Source organism: Nelumbo lutea, chromosome 3 (assembly GCF_056320005.1).
Source record: "Nelumbo lutea isolate HS-2025 chromosome 3, American lotus-T2T, whole genome shotgun sequence".
Lineage (NCBI taxonomy): Eukaryota > Viridiplantae > Streptophyta > Magnoliopsida > Proteales > Nelumbonaceae > Nelumbo > Nelumbo lutea.
Window position 1 is genome coordinate 116,853,765 of NC_142686.1, and position 20,862 is coordinate 116,874,626.

The 20,862-nt window shown below is 47.3% G+C and overlaps 1 protein-coding gene across 1 annotated transcript; it reads left to right on the top strand.

Annotated features, from left to right (window-relative positions):
• Positions 1-1,108: 1,108 nt before the first annotated feature.
• Positions 1,109-20,254, top strand: LOC148867930 (uncharacterized; the record flags this gene model as incomplete). The annotated part of the gene is made up of 5 exons (XM_088976520.1): positions 1,109-1,776; positions 3,188-3,214; positions 3,696-3,707; positions 18,898-19,016; positions 19,896-20,254. Coding segments are annotated over 5 exons (942 nt in total), but the record flags the coding sequence as incomplete, so codon positions are not given.
• Between the last annotated feature and the right edge of the window lie 608 nt (positions 20,255-20,862).

The following is a 20,862-nucleotide window of genomic DNA, read 5'->3' on the forward strand; positions in this document are numbered from 1 at the left end:
GAGCCTTAGACAGAACAAAGTACATGTCCATAAATTTTTGACCAAAAAATCCCCTATTTACCCCTCCATTGAGTCAAGATTCCGTTATAAACCCTCTTATGAACCCAAATTCCCTCAATCTGGACACCCTCTCCAAATGCCTACCCTATCCATCGAATTTCAACCAAAATTACCTTTGTCTGCCCTTCCATCTAAAAAGATTCTATTTTACGACTCTAAATTGATTGAGTCACAAATTTATATGATCCAGGTCCAGTTAGACCAATCTGACCCCACCAATTAATCCAAAATGCATATAAACTTCACCTTGAAAAATTACAACCAAAACCACCCTCATTTACCCTTACATCTATAAAGATTCCATTTTTAAGGCTCTAGATTGACTGAATCCCAAATTTGTTTGATCTGGGTCCAATTTGGTCAATCTGACCCCATTGCTCAACCTAGAGTGCTCAAAACCCTATCCTATAAAATTTCAACTAAAAATATCTTTGTTTGCCCCTTCATCGCACCTAGAATCCATTTCAAAGGCCCAAATTGTTTAAATTGGTACCCTTCTAGATCTGCCCGATTTGGGCCTAGTTATGCCAATCTAACCTATCAATCAACCGAGAGTCCTCAAAAACCCTATCTTGTGAAATTTCAACCAAAAATACCCCTGTTTACTCATCCATATGGAAAAGTTCCGTTTTGGCCAATCTCTTTGCCCCCCACACACAAAACCCTCTTTCCGGTCAGAACCCTTTGACCCAAAAATCCCTACCATTAAACCAGAATCCCGATTTGACCCCAAAAATCTCCACTATTAAACCAAAATCCCGATTTGACCCCGTAAACCCGGTTTCACCCAAATATCTCAAAATTACCGAAATGCCAACTTCAATAAATTTACGAAAATACCCTTAATTCCCCGTATAAATTTACCTTTATCTATTGCCCTGGTTCTATTCATTGGCTTCTCCCATCGAACCCGAAAGGCCGAACGGCGAGGAGCTCTGGACACAGCGCTGGTAATCCCCGTCCACCTCCGGCCCCTCATTTTTCACTCTCTTCTTCTCTTTTCTCTCCCTTCTCTCTCTTCTTCCTCTCTCCAGTTCTCCCCTGATTTTTTTTTGTTTCTTCTCTGCCATCGCCGCTGCAACTCTTGTTAGCGGCGGTTCGGCTTTTCTCTCATTTCACACTCTCCCTCACTGATTTCTCTGTCCTCACCGCATCGCTCTCTCTTCTCTCCCCATTGAACGGAACTCGGCTTTTTGTACTGTTCATCGTCTTCTATCCGGCGAACAGAAGCTGCGTTGCCCCTTCATCTCCGGCTCCTCTCCCCTTCGTTCCTCTCTCTCTACTCCGTTTTTCTTTATTTTTTTTTTATTTTCTCCCCAATCTCTCTTTCCTCTCAATCTCACCCACCCTATTCGAGTGCTACGAGATTACCGTTACCGCTGTAACTTCCGGCGGCGGTGAACTTCTTCCTATCTCTTCTCTATCTCACATTCTCTCTCTCTCTTTTTTTTCTTTCTCTCTCCCTCTTTACCCGTTCTCCTCTCTCCCTCTCTCCATTACCCCATCCATATTGCCCAGCCGACCACCGCTTCCCTTCCCTCTCTCCATTGTTCTTCGTCGGTTGAACATTTCCAACGTCGTTCGAAGTCTGCAACTAAGCATCGTCCATTTCGTTGAGTTCCAACCGCAAGCACCAGTCGTTGTAGCAGATCGAAGGCAAGAAGCTAGACCGGAACCGTCCGAATCTACCCTGTTCATCAATCGTTCTCAGGTCTGGTAAGTTCTGTTTTCATCTCCTCTACATTTCGCTTTTTTATTTGTTTCCATTTCCTTTTATTTCTCTGTTTTGGCTCTTCTCGGGTTGGAGCTGGTAATGAGATTCCTCAGAATCATCTCCTGTGAACTCTAGACGCCAATCCGATCCCTATCGTTTATCTTGCCGCTGTGATTCACACATAGATCTCTTATTTTTAGTTTTTCCCTGTGAATGCTTTTTCTTATGCATATAACTGAGGGGCATGGTCATCGGTTAATTGGTTAATTTGATCTTTTTTTTTTTTTGTATTCTGTTTTTGGTAATTAAGCTTCTGGCGGGGATGAAAGATGGATGAAATTAGGATCAATTTCTAGTGTTTCTGCGTCTTGATTTATTGATCTGTAAATTGCCCTGCACTTTGTGAGACTGAATTGGTTTCACTGGTTTCTTCTAATCGGTTAGGTTTTTCTTTTCTTTTTTTTTCCTATGCCAAGGGTTGTCGCTTGACATTAGAATCGGATAGCTTAGCTGATTCAAGTTTTTGTAAAAAAAAAGTGTGAAGACTGCAGCTGCAGCTGAAGATAAGATTTAAATCAAAAAGAAAATGTAAGGAGGAAAAGAGGAGTTGGTGATTAGGGGAATACAGTAGGCCAGGGGATATTCGGTTTTGTTGCAAATTAGAGTGAGAAGGAATGTCTGACAAAACAATTCAAAAATAAATGAATGATTTTAATAAACAATAATTGATTCAGGCTACCTAAAGTCTAGGCTCGAGCCTAATAATATTTAAAAAATCCGAACTTTGGACCGAAAATTTAAGCCCAGTGCATATAAAATAGCGGATTGGATCGGTTCGGGATCGGGTTGGATCCGCCAAAGTTGCACCTGAACGCAGCTGAACTGTGTAGTTCGGTTGTTTCCTTCTATTCAGCCTCTCTCTCTCTCGCCACTCAATTACTTTTATTTAAAGTTTCAACTTCAAGCAAATTTACTAAGCTCTCCGCCCAAGACCAGTCTCAAATCCTAATACATAAAAAAAAGACCGTTGGATTGGATAAGCTTCAGGCTTCCCTCTCTCTCTCTTGCCACTCGATTACTTTTATTTAAAGTTTCAACTTCAAGCAAATTTACTAGGCTCTCCGCCCAAGACCAGTCTCAAACCCTAATACGTAAAAAAAAGACCGTTGGATTGGATAAGCTTCAGGCTTCCCCATCGTTGGCATCCAGATCAGAGGTACTATTTGGATAATTTTAAAGATTTTCTTCTCGATAAAAGATCATGATGGGACTTGTATCTCTGTTTTCATCTTCTTTTCTCTTTTCTTTTCCTTTTTGTTGAAAGAGTTTCCTTCTCCGTTTTATATGTGATGTATGTATTTGGTGGATAGATGGATTGTAAATGTTCTAAGACACTTATTTCTGTTTTTACAGGGGGAAGAATGAAAGTGAAGATACTCCGTATCCTTTCCAAAAATTTCTATAGTTTTCCAAAAATTGCTCAAGATGCGTTTGAAAATTCGGAATTATTTGATTTACTTAATTTGTTAACATTGGGAATTATAAATTCGTCCTTCCAACTGGATGTGTACATAGAAGTAGAAACATTTTATTTCAATATTTTGAGAAATGAAGACATTGCTGAGAAATTAACATTCATATGAATCAGCCTTATATGATGAATTTATTTTTCCGAACGCCAAGGAAATTTAAATCGAGAAGATTTCGTTCTGCACGGTTTATAAATGCCCAGTTAATGTTTTGATTAAAGCTTTGTTGCTTCAGTTTATTTAATTATTATGTTATTTCTCTTAAAAATCGAGATAATGCGATTAAATAGGAGGGATGTTGCTAAGATTGTTGGAATTCTTGTTCACTGTTTAGATGTTTTCATATGTACAACACTTAATCCTTAACCTATTCTTCTATGACATCTTGGTGGACTTTTATCAGAGTATGTATTCTCTATCTCTTAATTAACTTGCATAATACATACACACAGATTCCTCAGAATAAAGTCCAAGCTGTAATCACATCTTTCGTAGGATATAATAGGGGATGTAAACCTATCAGATTCAAATATGATATACTTGGATCCAAGTTTGATTTGTTAATGGTTAGATTTGAATAAATTCTTATCCATTTTATTCGGAGCTGACTTAGATCTGATTCGGATGTTGTTTATTGTTGATAAATTGATCTAAATATAATCAAAATATGAACAAAGGCCATTACGCAATGTTGGTTCCAGTGGTTTGGGTTATTGGGAAGGGGTAGACTGGATATAATCAAAATGAACTAGAAATGAGTTTGAGATTGTATATCATGATTCATGAGTAAAATGACTTAGAAAATTTAACTTCTGAGTCTTGAACCTATCACTCTTTAGTAAGCATGCAATGTCCAAACTTACCTTTAGATACATATTAGCTTATTTTTTTAATTGGATCAAATTGGGGTGGTCCATATTTGGTCCAATTATAGTAGATTAAATTTGGATCTCTTTAGCCCTATAGATTTAAGTTTGAATTTGGACCCGAAGAGATTATTTGCAGTCCTAGGATACACAAATTTCTTTTAGGCAAATGCTAGTATATGGAAATCACATGCTATGGGAATGAATTGTGACCATGCAACCCCCTTGTATTGGTATGCATGTTGCATGCCACCTTATGACCCTGGATCCTACTTTATGAAGTATGACCTCAGATCATAGGCTAGTATTGATGGTGCGCAATCCGGCCGGTCCTAGCTGTCAACGATTTTGCCTCTGACTGGAGCAACGAGGAGCCTGAAACTGATAAGATGAGGAAACTTCGGGGGGAACTTGGTGAGAAAACTCCGAAGCTCAAGTTAGTATTCTCTCAAAGGCAAGATAAAGACCAGATGGCGTAAAGTTCACATACCTTATTGTTGGGGGTAGGGGTCCTTTTATAACCACTTCGCGCACTCACTCCGAGGCCTTTGTCAGGTTGCTAGCTGTCAACGATTTTGCCTCTGATTGGAGCAACGGGGAGCCTGAAACTCATAAGATGAGGGAACTTCGGGGGGAACCCGGTGAGAAAACTCCGAAGCTCAAGTTAGTATTCTCTCAAAGGCAAGATAAAGACCAGATGGCGCAAAGTTCACATACCTTGTTGGGGGTAGGGGTCCTTTTATAACCACTTCGCGCACTCACTCCGAGGCCTCAGTCAGGTTGGTTTTTGATGAAGGAAGATTTGGCCCGACCTCATAGTTACACAACACGTGGCAAAGGCAACAGCTCAGCACAACAGCACGCCTAAGGCACGAGCACCAAAGGGAGGAACCAGCGGTCCGAGCTCACTACCAGCAGTCCGAACTCCCTACTAGGAGCCCAAACTCTCAACTAGGAGCCCGAACTCTCCCTTAGGCCCCAAGCCACTCAAAGGACAGTAACCCGAACTGGCCTGCCCTATGGCAGTTTGGGACACTCCAAACTGGCCTGCCTTGCGGCAGTTTGGGACACACTCTCCGAACTGACCTGCCTTTCGACAGTTTGGGACACACCTCCGAACTGGCCTGCCTTATGGCAGTTCAGGACACACCTTCGAACTCAAGACTTCACCTCGCTCACCACTCCAGCACTTCGCCTCCAGGACGCCAAAATGAACAAATCGTACCATGCCTGACACCGAGAAAGTTCGTACCACGCTTGACACCGGGTTCCCCCGGAGTTCCCTCATCTTCTCCGTTTTAGGCTCCCCGTTGCTCCCGTCAGAGGCAAGATCGTTGACAGCTAGGACCGGCCGAATTGCGCACCATCAATTGGCGCCATCTGTGGGAACGCTTCTAAAAGCCTCCCTCTAAATCTCTCTTACCTCTCTTATCTACTCTTCTTCCAAAAACTCCAATACCCATGGCTTCTTCCAACAATGCCGGACGTGGCACAGAAACGACCACCACCGGGGAGCAACTCCAAGTTCCCGTGGTGTGCATCGGGCAGTTCACCATCCAGGCGTTCAAATGGCACATGGTGGCTAGCTAGCTAGCGATTGTGGCCGATTTCCTCAAGCTCGCGGACAAATTCATGAGGACAGAGGAAGATATCAACTAAAGAACCGAAGGCGGGGTCGAGAAAAGAAAAAGGGAAGGTGAGCCCTCCAATCCAGGCGATAGAAGAAGCTAGGCCCGAGAGGCGAAGCCAAGCCAACCGTCCTGAGCTCCCTTAGCAGTTCGGACGGATTACACGCCGTTGAACACAAGGCGGACCGAGATCTTGATGACGATCAAGGACGCCCCCTACATAAAGTGGCCACCTCGCCTAAAGAGTAATCCAAACGAGAGAAATAAAAACCTATACTGTAGTTTTCATAGAGATCACGGTCATAGTACCGAACAATGTAATAATCTCCGGGACGAGATAGAGGGACTCATTCGTCGCGGATACTTAAGAAATTTTGTACAACATAATGACAATAATAATAAAGTAGGTCGGCAAGGGGAGCACGGAAAGGATGCCCCTGAGTCCAGCAACAGACCGACCGAAGTCTTGCAGCGACCTCCAGAAGAGAGGCCAGTTCGGGGAACCATCCATGTGATAGTGGGTGATTCGGTGGTAGCAGGTTGCACTTCGGCATCATCACGGATGTCAGTTCGTGAGGCAGCCCGAGAAGAGCAAAACCCTCCAAAGAGGCCGAAGACGGAAGAACCGATCTTTTTCACGGAAGACGACACACGAGGTGTCCACTATCCCCACGATGACGCGCTCGTCATAAAACTAAGGATCAACGACTTCGAAGTCCGGCGCGTACTTGTGGACTCAGGTAGTTCGGCGGATATCCTCTTCAAATCGGCGTTTGACCAGTTACAGTTGCAGAGAAGCGAGTTGAAGCCCGCAAACACTCCTCTGGTGGGGTTCAGTGGAGAGGAAGTCAGGCCCCTCGGGAAGATAACAGTACCTGTGGAAGTCGTTACATGGCCTTGCACGGTCAGACTCAACCACGATTTCCTGGTGGTTGCGACCCCCTCCCCATACAATGCCATAATAGGGCGGCCGATCACGCATATTCTACGGGCAGTGGTCTCCACCTACTATCTGGCAATGAAGTTCCCCACGGACTTCGGTGTGGGGGTAGCGTGGGGCGACTAGCTTGAGTCCCGCAAGTGTTATGTTGCCGCCCTGAAGGAAAAAACCAAGGTAGCCGACGACCTCGAACTAGAGCGGCCTACGGAGCAGGGTGAGGAATGAGCTTCGCACACAGAGGAAACGGTCGCGATCCCGACCTCGACTACAGATCCGGCTCGAACGATACAGATTGGTGCTTCTGTCAAAGAGCCTCTACGAACTGAACTGGTGAGTTTCCTACTTCAAAATTTAGATATTTTTGCATGGTCCGCGGCGGATATGCTCGGTATTGACCCTGGCCTTATAACTCACAAACTTAACACCGACTTTGTAGTCAGACCCATTAGACAGAAGAAACGCGACTTAGCCCCGGAGAGCTGGAGGGCGGTCGACGAGGAGGTCGAAAAGCTCCTCGCAGCGGACTTCATAAGGGAAGTTCATTACCCGAGCTGGGTAGCCAACCCAGTGCTGGTGAAAAAAGCAAACGGCAGGTGGCGCATGTGCGTCGACTACACCGACCTGAACCGAGCTTGCCCAAAAGACCACTTCCCTCTGCCACGAATTGACCGCCTAGTGGACGTGACCTCGGGACATGAGCTGCTAAGCTTCTTGGATGCCTACTCAGGCTACAACCAAATCAAGATGGACCAGTCCGATGAGGAAAAAACCAGCTTCATAACTGAGTTCGGCCTGTACTGTTACAAGGTCATGCCCTTCGGACTAAAGAATGCTGGGGCGACCTTCCAAAGACTTGTAAATAAGCTTTTTTGGCCCTTAATTGGCACGAAAATATAATGTTATGTAGACGACATGGTCGTCAAGACGCAGTTCTTGCAGGATTTTCTAAAAGACTTGGATTCTGTCTTCCAAATTCTGCATCAATATAGCATGAAATTGAACCCAAACAAGTGTGTCTTCGGTGTCACATCGGGTAAGTTCCTAGGGTGAATTGTCAACCGACGCGGTATTGAGGCCAACCCGGACAAGATAAAGGCCATCCTAAATATGAGACCGCCCCGAAAAGTAAAACAGGTCCAGAGGTTGAACGGCCGCATAGCCGCTCTGAGCCGCTTCATGTCCAAATCGGTAGACCGTTGTTTGCCTTTCTTTAAAGCGATCAAAGGCAAAGGGTTCGAATGGACCCGAGACTGCCAGCTCGCGTTCGACGAGCTAAAAAGCTACCTCGCCACTGTGCCAACCTTAGCCAGGCCCGAGGAGGGCGAGGTCTTAGAACTGTACCTCTCGGCGAGCGACGAGGTGGTCAATTCGGTACTAATAAAGGAAGTAGATCGGGTCCAACGGCCCGTGTATTATGTTAGTAAAATTCTACAGGGAGCAGAGACGAGATACCCGCAGATAGAAAAACTAGCGTACGCACTGGTGATTGCAGCTCGGAAACTCTGCCCATATTCCCAGGCTGACACCGTCGTCGTCTTGACTGACAAACCTCTGAGACAGGTCTTACTCAAGCCCGAGGTATCCGGTCGGCTGACGAAGTGGGCCATCGAGCTCAGCGAGTACGACCTCCAGTATAAGCCATGGACTGCCATTAAGGCCCAAGCCTTAGTAGATTTTATCGTCGAGTGCACATTTAGCCTCAAAGCCCCTGGGCCGGTTGAGCCTGAGATCCCCAGTTCGGGTGAACCCGGAGCTCCCAAGCCAATAGAGTCTGAACCCTGTGAAGTGGCAGCCAGTGTGGCATCTCTCCTGATTAGGCCGAGTGCGAACTTGGATGAGGAGCCCTGGATCCTTCACGTAGATGGCTCCTCGAACCAACAGGGTAGCGGGGCTGGAATAGTCTTATGCGGCCCGGGTGGCACAAAATTGGAATACGCACTACGCTTTGAGTTCGCAACATTCAACAACGAGACAGAGTACGAGGCACTGATAGCCGGGCTGAACCTAGCACAAAAAGTAAGAGCAAAGCACATAGTCATCTGTAGTGATTCCCAGCTCGTGGTCAACCAGGTTACGGGCGAGTACGAAGCATGCGAGCTCTCCATGATCGCATACTTGGCGAAAGTAACAGAGGCTCTGCTCAACTTCTAGTCACACTTCATCAGACAAATCCTGTGGTCAGAGAACACTGAGGCTGACGCCCTGTCCCGATTAGCCAACACGAGTCACAACACCATGAGAACCGTGTACATAGAGGACTTACCTCGGCCTAGCTTTCTCGGTGGGGCAGAGGAGGTCGCTCCCGTCCTTGAAGCAGAGCCGAGCTGGATTCACCCACTCGCGAGCTTCTTGCTAGATGGAACTCTCCCTGCGGACTGCAATGCAGCCAAGAGGGTGCAGCGCCAGGCAGCCAAATACGTCATGATAGACGAACGGTTGTACCGATGGTCCTACACGCTCCCCTACTTGCGTTGCTTGCGACCTGCTGAAGTCGAGCTAGTACTCCGCGACACTCATGAAGGTCTGTGCGGCGGACACCTGGGGGGCAGAGCTCTCGCCCAAAAGGCACTTCGACAAGGATACTACTGGCCAACGATGAAAGCAGAAGCATGCTCGTCAGAAAATGCGACAAGTGTCAGAAGCACACCAATATCCACCATCAGCCTGCTTTCGACCTCAAATACCTCACCAGCCCATGGCCCTTTGCGCAATGGGCATCGACCTCCTGGGGCCATTCCCGCCAACAACAGGTGGGAGAAAGTTCTTAGTGGTGGCAGTAGATTACTTCACAAAATGGATAGAAGCTGAACCTCTGGCAACAGTTATAGCCCGGAACATACAAAACTTCATTTGGAAGAATATAGTATGTCGCTTCGGGCTACCTCGGGTACTGATCTCCGACAACGGCAAATAGTTCGAGGATATCAAGTTCCAAGAATGGTGCCAAAATATGGGAATATTGTCAGAACTTCACATCGGTCGCACACCCGCAGGCAAACGGCCAGACATAAGTAATGAACAGGGCCATCCTCCGCGGACTGAAAGAACGACTAGACCGAGCTAAAGGTTTGTGGGCGGACGAGCTACCAAGTGTTTTATGGGCTCACCGAACTACAGAAAAAACCGCCACGGGAGAGACTCCCTTTAACCTCACCTACGGCAGTGAAGCGGTACTACCTATAGACCGCCAAGCGAAGGGGTATACGAGCTTGAAACCTTAGAAGGCAAACAAGTACCCCGAGCGTGGAACATTGTTAACTTAAGGCGATACTACCTATAGACCGCCAAGCGAAGTGGACGAAATCGCTACAAGAGCCTAAGGGCCAGGATGCCGAGCTAACGAAGGAACCTCGTCATAGGTAAGCATAGAAAAGTCAGCCAAAAGAATAAGGCAAAGCGGAGACTAAGTATTAGGCACCGAAACAGGTCGCGCGAATGCAATAACCCGGGCAAGAAACAGATTGGGCATATTATCAGTTCGGCAAAAATATCAGTTCGGGAGAGAACAACACGACCAAAAGAAAAATCCATTCCATTGCAAGATAAGGAAGAGTACATTTGAAAAAAAAAATCACAGGTTCGGAATCCGGCTCGCCATCAGCAGCATTGGCCATTTCCTGAGTTATACGCGAAGTGGATATGGCACTAATATCGAGCTCGGGGTACGTGTTCCAGATCATCCACCAGCTCAATTTGAATCCCCTTTTGTAAGAATCCACCATCAGGTCGTCAAAGCGCGGCGAGGCGATGTAGTCATCAACGACCTTCTTCTTGGCATCTTCGGTGCCTTGGCAAATGATCTGCATTTTTTCCCTTATGTTCTCCTGAAGGTATTCAACCTGATGCTGCAGGTCCAGCCTCAGGTCCGCCATATGCTTTCCAACCACCCCCATGGCCTCGGCATCCCTCTGAGACCTCGCCTGCTTGGCCATAGCAGCACGAGCAGCCTCATCAGCAGCATGAGCAGCCGCCTCAGCAGCTCGAGTAGTCGCCTCGGCAGCACGAAGGGCCTTTTCGGCAGCTCGTGCCTGCCTCGAGCTCCTCTCCACCTGGGCCGCTAAGGCGTGTATAGAAGAGTTCACCTACCAAAAGGAACAAGTGATTAAGAGCGACAACAAGAAGGATAAAAACAAAGAGGACCGACAAGAAATTTGACTCACCACCATAGCATGAGTTGCGGCACGACAGGCAATCTGGTTCAGGGGAAGATCGGTCCACGCCGCGATCTCCTCGGGGAAAGTGGCCTCCCTACTCTTTTGAAGAGCGTAGTTCGGTGACAGCACGCTTCTGAACTCCCCTTGAGCTTCCGAGCCCGAGGGCCCAGCTCTAGTATGAGCGGACCCAGAGTAAACGGGAGCACTAGAGTAGGCGGGAGCACCCGTGTGAGTTGTCTCGGCATAAGGGGCCTCTGCCGCTTCCCGCATTGAAGGAGCCACCTCGGGCTCCCTGGGCGGATCCTCTGACGTGTAGTCTGGAGCATGAGGCTCCGCATCCTAGGGTAGCTCGGCACGAGTTCGCTTGGCGACCCGCTTCCTCTTCATGCCTTGGAACAGGTGCCCACCGCGAGTCCTCTCTGAGTCCATCACACCTGCAAAAAGAGTTAGACATCAGAAAAAATGAAAGAACAAAGCGAAACAAGAAAAACCTCTTACCAAGGAACTTACCCGAACTCAGGCTGACCGCAATGAGCTTGGCCTCCGTCAGGTACCGATTGCATTTTAGCCCTAGTCGTGCCCATTGCCGGAGGCCCTTCACCGTCTCCTTATCAAGAGTGACACTAGAGTTAGGAGCGGCCATCCCCCACCCGGTCTGAAAAGGCCACCCTAGTACACTTCGCACCCCAAAGTAGTCTCGCTTCCACGCCGAGACCTTGTTGGGAAGTTCGTGCAAGAGCTTAAAACCTGGGCGAGGAGACAGGTAATACGCCCGCCTACCCCCGGGAAGAGAACTCGCTTGTTTCCTAAGCATTAAGATAGAGGAGAATACCTCCAAGTCTAAAGGAAAGCCTTGTTCGCAAAAAAGGGAGATTGTCCCCACCAAGTTACGAATTGAGTTCGAGTGAAGCTGGGCGACGGTAACGCTGAAGTGGTTTATGACCTCGACAAGAAGAGGGTGGAAAGGCAGTCGCAGCCCTGCAGCGAGCTGCTCCCGGAAAATCATGAACTCTTCAGGTCCGTGTTCCCAAGGAAAGCTACCCGAAGGAATGAAATTCACGATCTCTTATTATCTCTTTGACCATGATACCCGAAGGAATGAAATTCCCTTGAACCAGATCGCCTGTCATGCCGCAATTCATGCTATGGTGGTGAGTCAAATTTCTTGTCGGTCCTCTTTGTTTTTATCCTTCTTGCTGTCGTTCTCTTAATCACTTGTTCCTTTTGGTAGGTGAACTCTTCTATACACGCCTTAGCGGCCCAGGTGGAGAGGAGCTCGAGGCAGGCGCGAGCTGCCGAAGAGGCCTTTCGTGCTGCCGAGGCGACTACCCGAGCTGCTGAGGTGGTTGCTCGTGCTGCTGATGAGGCTACTCGTGCTGCTATGGCCAGGCAGGCGAGGTCTCAGAGGGATGCCAAGGCCATGGGGGTGGTTGTGAAGCATATGGCGGACCTGAGGTTGGATCTGCAGCATCAAGTCAAATACCTTCAGGAGGACATAAGGGAGAAAACGCAGATCATTTGCCAAGGCATCGAAGATGCCAAGAAGAAGGCCGTTGATGACTACATCGCCTCGCCGCGCTTTGACGACCGTATGGTGGATTCTTACAGAAGGGGATTCAAACTGAGCCGGTGGATGATCCGGAATACGTACCCCGAGCTCGATATCAGTGCCATATCTACTTCGCGTATAACGCAGGAGATGGCCAGCGCTGCTGATGGCGAGACAGACTCCGAGGGCGAGGTTGGACCTTCGGGTGTCGTTGAAGTGCCTTTGATGAGGAAGTAGCTTCGGGCTTGTGAATTTTTTTTTTCAAATGTACTCTTCCTTATCTTGCAATGGAATGGACTTTTCTTTTGGTTAAGTGTTGGTTGTTCTTTCTCCCGAACTGACATTTTTGCTGAACTAATAATATGCCCAATCTGTTTCTTGCCCGGGTTATTGCAATCGCACGACCTGTTTTGGTGTTTAATACTTAGTCTCCGCTTCGTCTGAGTCTTTTGGCTGACTTTTCTTTGCTTGCCTATGTCGAGGTACCTCCGTTAGCTCGACATCCTGGCCCTTGGGCTCTTGTAACGATTTCGTCCACTTCGCTTGGCGGTCTATAGGTAGTATCGCCTTAAGTTAATGATGTTCCACGCTCGGGGTACTTGTTTGCCTTCTAAGGTTTCAAGCTCGTATACCCCTTCGAGCGCTCTCTTTACTATGTAGGGCCCTTCCCAATTTGGTCTGAGTTTGCCCACACCGGGTTCGGGCACCATAATCTTACGGAGAACTAGGTCGCCGACTCGGAAGCTTCGCTTCTTTACTCTGGCGTTGTAGTATTGAGCTACTTGCTGCTGGTAGGCCGCTGTCCGGATGTGCGCGAGGTCTCTTACCTCGTCCAGTAGGTCGAGGTTGGTACGTAACTTGTCTCCGTTTGTCTGATCGTCATATGCTTGTAGTCGCAGTGTAGGTATTTCGATTTCCACTGGGATTACTGCTTCACTGCCGTAGGTGAGGTTAAAGGGGTCTCTCCCGTGACTCTTGTTGCATTTTCTGACGAGTTCGATGGCTTCTGCCTTCATCGTTGGCCAGTAGTATCCTTGTCGAAGTGCCCTTTGGGCGGGGGGTAGGGTGTCCGCCGCATAGACCTTCATGAGTGTCGTGGAATTCTAGCTCGGCTTCGGCAGGTCGCAAGCAACGCAAGTAGGGGAGTGTGTAGGACCGTCGGTACAACCGTTCGTCTATTATGACGTATTTGGTTCGCAGGGACGGTTCCATCTAGCAAGAAGCTCATGAGTGGGTCGATCCAGCTCGGCTCTGCTTCAAGGACGGGAGCGACCTCTGCCCCACCAAGAATGCTAGGCCGAGGTAAGTCCTCTATGTACACGGTTCTCATGGTGTTGTGACTTGTGCTGGCTAACCGGGACAGGGCGTTGGCCTTAGTGTTCTCTGACCTTGGGATTTTCCTGATGAAGTGTGACTGGAAGTTGAGCAGAGCTTCTTTTACTTTTGCCAAGTATGCGATCATAGAGAGCTCGTGTGCTTCGTACTCGCCTGTAACCTGGTTGACCACGAGCTGGTAATCACTGCAGATGACTATGTGCTTTGCTCTTAACTTTTGTGCAAGGTTCAGCCCGGCTATCAATGCCTCGTACTTTGCCTCGCTGTTGGATGCCGCAAACTCAAAGCGTAGTGCGTATTCCAATTTTGTGCCACCCGGGCCGCATAGGACTATTCTAGCCCCGCTGCCCTGTTGGTTCGAGGAGCCATCTACGTGAAGGATCCAGGGCTCCTTATCCCAGTTTGCGCTTGGCCTAACCAGGAGAGATGCCACACTGGCTGCTACTTCACGGGGTTCAGACTCTATTGGCTCAGGGGCTCCGGGTTCGCCCGAACTGGGATCTCGGGCTCAACCGGCTCAGGGGCTTTGAGGTAGAATGTGCACTCGGCGATAAAATCTGCTAAGGCTTGGTCCTTAATGGCAGTACGTGGCTTGTACTGGAGGTCGTACTCGCTGAGCTCGATGGCCCACTTCGTCAGCCGACCGGAAACTTCGGGCTTGAGTAAGACTTGTCTCAGAGGTTTGTTAGTCAAGACGACGACGGTGTGAGCTTGGAAGTATGGGCGGAGTATCCGAGCTACAATCACAAGTGCGTACGCTAGCTTTTCTATCTGCGGGTATCTTGTCTCTTCTCCCTACAGAATTTATCTAACATAATAGACGGGCCGTTGGACCCGATCTACTTCCTTTATTAGTACCGAACTGATTACCTCGTTTCTCGCCGAGAGGTACAGTTCTAAGACCTCGCCCTCCTCGGGCCTGGCTAAGGTTGGCACGGTGGCGAGGTAGCTCTTTAGCTCGTCGAACGCGTGTTTGCATTCTTGGGTCCATTCGAACCCTTTGCCTTTAATTGCCTTAAAGAAAGGTAGACAACGGTCTGCCGATTTGGACATGAAGCGGCTCAGAGCGACTATGCGGCCGTTTAGCCTTTGAACCTCTTTTACCTTTCGAGGTAGTCTCATATCTAGGATGGCCTTTATTTTGTCCGGGTTGGCCTCAATACCACGCCGGTTGACAATGTACCCTAGGAACTTACCCGAGGTGACACCGAAGACACATTTGTTGGGATTCAGTTTCATGCTAAATTGTCGTAGAATATGGAAGACAAAATCTAAGTTTTTTATTAATTCCTGTGAAAACTGCGTCTTGACGACCACGTCGTCTACATAACATTCTATTTTCATGCCAATTAAGGGCCGAAAAAGCTTATTTACAAGTCTTTGGAAGGTCGCCCTAGCTTTTTTTAGTCCGAAGGGCATGACCTTGTAATAGCACAGGCCGAACTCGGTTATGAAGCTGGTTTTTTCCTCATCGGACTGGTCCATCCTGATTTGGTTGTAGCTTGATTAGGCGTCCAAGAAGCTTAGCAGCTCATGTCTCGAGGTCGCGTCCACTAGGCGGTATATTCGGGGGAGGGGGAAGCTGTCTTTTGGGCAAGCTCGGTTCAGGTCGGTATAGTCGACGCACATGCGCCACTTGCCGTTTGCTTTTTTCACCAGCACTGGTTTGGCTACCCAGCTCGGGTAATGAACTTCTCTTATGAAGTCTGCTGTGAGGAGCTTTTCGACCTCCTTGTCGACTGCCCTCTAGCGCTCCGGGGCTAAGTTGCGTTTTTCTGTCTAATGGGTCTGATTACAAGGTCAGTGTTAAGTTTGTGAGTTATAAGGCCAGGGTCAATACTGGGCATATCGACCGCGGACCATGCAAAAATATCTAAATTTTGAAGTAAGAAACTCACCAGTTCAGTTCGTAGAGGCTCTTTGACGGAAGCACCGATCTGTAGCGTTCGAGCCAGATCTGTAGCCGAGGTCGGAATCGCAACCGTTTCCTCTGTGGGCGAAGCTCGTTCCTCGCTATGCTCCGTAGGTCGCTCCATTCGAGGTCGTCGGCTGCCTTGGTTTTTCCCTTCAGGGCAGCAACATAACACTTGTGGGACTCAAGCTGGTCGCCTCGCGCTACCCCCACACCGAAGCCCGTGGGGAATTTCATTGCTAGATAGTAGGTGGAGACCACTGCCCGTAGAATATGCGTGATTGGCCGCCCTATTATGGCATTGCCAGATAGTAGGTGGAGACCACTTCCACAGGTACTGTTATCTTCCCTAGGGGCTTGACTTCCTTTCTGCTGAAGCCCATTTGAGGAGTGTTTGCGGGCTTCAACTCGCTTCTCTGCAACTGTAGTTGGTCAAACGCCGACTTGAAGAGGATATTCGCCGAACTGCCTGAGTCCACAAGTACGCGCCGGACTTCGAAGTCGTTGATCCTTAGTTTTATGATGAGCGCGTCATCGTGGGGGTAGTGGACACCTCGTGCGTGGTCTTCCGTGAAAAAGATCGGTTCTTCTGACTTCGGCCTCTTTGGAGGGTTCTGTTCTTCTCGGGCTGCCTCGCGAACTGACGTCTGAGCTATTGCCGAAGTGCATCCCGCTACCACCGAACCTCCCACTATCACATGGATGGTTCCCCGAACTGGCCTCTCTTCTAGAGGCGGTCGCTGCAAGGCTTCGACCGGTCTGCTGTTGGATTCGGGGGCATCCTTTCCGTGCTCCCCTTGCCGACCTGCTTTATTATTATTGTCATTATGTTGTACAAAATTTCTCAAGTAACCGTGATGGATGAATCCCTCTATCTCGTCCCGGAGATTATTACATTGTTCGGTACTATGATCGTGATCTCTATGAAAATTACAGTATAGATTTTTATCTCTCGTTTGGATTACTCTTTAGGCGAGGTGGCCACTTTACGTAGGGGCGTCCTTGATCGTCAATACGATCTCGTTCCGCCTTGTGTTCAACGGCGTGTAATCCGTTCGAGCTGCTAAGGGAGCTCGAGACGGCTGGCTTGGCTTCGCTTCTTGGGCCTGGCTTCTTCTGTCGCCTGGGTTGGAGGGCTCACCTTCCCTTATTCTTTTCTCGACCCCGCCTTCGGTTCTTTGGTTGATTTCTTCCTCTGTTCTCATGAACTTGTCCTCGAGCTTGAGGAAATCGGCCACAATCGCTAGCTGGCTAGCCACCATGTGCCATTTGAACTCCTTGTGCGTTACCCCTCTTTTGGCCGCCGCGAGCTGTACCGCGGGGTCTAATTGCGGTATCTGCAAGCATGCTTCATTGAACCGCTTGATGTAGCTCCGGATGGATTCCCCTTCCCTTCGGACTACCCCGAAGATACTTTCCTCGGTTCTGGGGCACCGCTTGCTGGTAACGAAGTGTGCGGTGGAGATCTGCACGAACTGGGCCCAGCTTCTTTTTGACCCGAGGGCTAGGTTCCGGTACTAGATGCAGGCCACCCCCCTGAAGGTGGTGGTGAAGGCCACGCACATGCATGACTTGCTGGCCCTAGCGAGGTGCATTTGTGACTGGAAAGCGTCGATGTGGTCGTTGGGGTCAAAAGACCCATCATACTTGTCCAAAGATGGAAGCTTGAAGTCTCTGGGCATGGGGACTGTCAGGAGTTCTGATGCGAGGGGGGAAGGAACTGAGAGAATTGGGACAGTTTTTACCTCGTCCGAGCTCATCTCTTCCTTGCCTCTGAGCTCGGGTAGGACACAGGTAGCAGTTTGGCGACTTTGTCGGCCCCTTCGTTGAGCGGGCCTGGTGTTGGCGCTGCTGGCCTTCGTGTTGCCGAGCTTGATTGGTTCGGAATGTTGGTCTGCTGCTAGGGCGCTGAACCGGTTCTCTATGAGTGGGAACTCAGGCTTGGAGCGCCTAGGTGTTGACTTTGTGGGTGAGGTTCCCGACCCACTTGCGAGCTGCGAGGCGGGGGTAATTTTTCTTTGCTTTCGTCCTGGGGATGAGGCCTGACTATTAGGGGGGTTCTAGAGTTGGGAAGCTTCTCCTCGGTGAGGGCGTCCATCTTGAGGGGAGGCCTTAACCTGCTTCAGAACAGGGTGCCGAGGGGGGAAGCAGTGATTGGTTTAGGGGTAGCTGAGGGAACTGCTGATGATAATGGTGTTGGGAGAGGTGGTGTAGTACTTGGTGCTGCTGGAGTTGATGCTGTTGGAATTGTTGCATTTGGGCCTGCATTGCTCGCATGCATTGCATTAGGTCGTCCAGTGTGTTCTGGCGGGTCGCCAGTGGGACAACAGTTGGTTCAATGAAGGTTGTTTCAATAGGGAGCTGAAGATGGGTGTTCAAGGCAGGAAGGTTCAGGGGCGCCACTACTTGTGGTGCATTCAAGCTGGGGATCCCATCCACTGAAAGAGGGATGGTGAACTGCTCGATGCACACCACAGGTACCTAGAATTGCTCCTCGGTGGTGGTCGTTTCTGTGCCACGTTCGGCATTGTTGGAGGAAGTCATGGGTGCTGGAGTTTTTTGGAAGAAGAGTAGGTAAGAGAGGTAAGAGAGATTTATAGGGAGGCTTTTAGAAGCGTTCCCACAGACGGCGCCAATTGATGGTGCGCAATCCGGCCGGTCCTAGCTGTCAACGATTTTGCCTCTAACTGGAGTAACGGGGATCCTGAAACGGAGAAGATGAGGGAACTCCGGGGGGAACCCGGTGAGAAAACTCCGAAGCTCAAGTTAGTATTCTCTCAAAGGCAAGATAAAGACCATATGGTGCAAAGTTCACGTACTTTGTTGTTGGGGGTAGGGGGCCTTTTATAACCACTTCGCGCACTCACTTCGAGTAGGGAGTTCGGACTGCTGGTTGGGAGTTCGGACCGCTGGTTCCTCCCTTTGGTGCTCGTGCCTTAGGCGTGCTGTTATGCTGAGCTATTGCCTTTGCCACGTGTTGCGTAACTACGAGGTCGGGCCAAATCTTCCTTCATCAAGTATAATCCTTTCTTTTATTAAAACCTTTAAACTTCAATTGTTGATGAGTTTTCTTTTGTTTTTCTAATTTTTTAACTGATTACTTATTTAACTCCATTATTATGTTACATTCCATTATCATTATTTGCCTTCTTAATATCATAGAATGCTATAGTTATCCTTTCTTTTTTACATTTTCTATTTAAATTGCAGGTGGCATGCCATAGCATCTTGGACATGGGACGCCCAAGATGAAACATGTGGGATCTGTAGGATGGCTTTTGATGGTTGTTGTCCTGATTGTAAACTCCCAGGGGATGATTGCCCTTTAAGTAAGTTCATGTTACTGTTACCCTCACAAACTTCATTGTTTTGCCTTTGTTAGACTATTAAGCTTGAATATAATAATGTCATGCTTAATAATTTCCAATTAACTAGCAAACATTATTTGATGAATAATCTGGGTTGAAGCAATTCCCTTACTGGTGCAAATATCATAATTCCTGCATTCTAACTCCACACACTCAGATGATAGATCAAACCACATTGTGTTGTAAATTTTATACACCATTCCATCTCGTAACTTGCTCAAAATTCTTTGTCATGATATGTTGGATTTTAACATTTTAACTGCATGCGCTCTTTGTACTAGGATTTATGTTGGTTGTAAGATTTCAGGAGATAACCTTTAAGGGATGCATTGGGTTCTCAAGTGCTGTTGTAAAGGAGTTGGTTTTGCAGGTCGAAAATATAATTGATATTTCTTGTAGGTGCTAATTGGATGATTTCAGTTTGTGATGGTTATGCTGTATTTGATTCTGCTAGAGGGTTCTAATTGGTTGATCTCAGTTTATGGTGATTGCGCTATGCTGCTATTGATAAAAACATTTTTTTTACTGAAATGTTTGAGTCAGTTGTTAAAATCTTATGATTTATGATATGATTCACCATTCAATGAATTATTGATTACGATTTCAGTCATAGTTGTTAACTATTGATCCTTTTGCGCAATTTTACTCTTTCTATTTTCTTATTTATAATTTGCATCTCTTTTTTTTTTTTCTTTCTTCTTTCTTTCTCTTTTGTTTTCCTTTCTTTCATCCTTTTTTTGTTTTTTTCTTTTTTTAATGGAGCATTCACTAATTTAGACAAATGTACCATAGTGGGGTATATATAAGCCTAGTATTTGAATTAATCTTGTTCTTTTGCAGTTTGGGGTGCATGCAATCACTCGTTCCATCTCCATTGCATCTTGAAATGGGTGAACTCTCAAACTTCTCAAGCCCATTGCCCCATGTGTCGCCGGGAATGGCAATTTAAAGGATGAAAGAAATTAATTTTTTTGTACTGCACTGCTGCTTGTTTGTGTGATGTGTCAAGCATGAAGGTCTTGTGTGCTATATGGTTGTGAGATATGGATTGTTATTAAACATGTGAGTAACCAGTCACTTAAATATTTCTTGATTTTCTAGATAGTTTTGTAAGTTAATGAAAAACGAGGTTTTTTTAAGGCGTTTATTTATGTACTGTTCTTTTAGTCAATGACATTAGTCAGATCATTCTCCATTTATTTGAAGTGCCATAGTTAAGTGAAAAAGATACAATCATATATGCTACCCAGATACAACAAGGCCACACAGCTGAATATGGTATTGGATATGATGAAATTTGCCCTAAAAATTAAAGTTTTCCACATGGTATGGCACCCTTGTACAGGTATCTATGGATTCGGGTATAAATGTATCATGGACAATTTTGTGTTTTTTCTTTTTAATGAATATAATCCTGTGTATTATTATTCACTACACATTTCAGATCTACAGCGGATGAATAAATAATTATTTATATTGAAAAGGGGAGGGATTGGAGAAGATGTCAGTCATGTCACCCAAAGAATTAGTGGGAGTTAGATAGGTGAAATGGTTGGGTGCATTTGGAGTCTTATGTGATAGGGGAATACCACTTGGGCTAAAATCCAGAAAAGGAATTTGGCATTATTGGTGAATTGGCTCTGGAGATTACATGCAGAGGAAGGAAAGTTATTGGTGTAAGTGGTGGTGAGCATTTTTCGGGCTTGCAGTGAATGGATGGGTTGATGGAACTCAGGCTAGGATTACAAGAGCATCACCTTGGAAAGCCATCCAAGCTTCTGTTCCTTTGTTCTTGCCGTGGATCAGG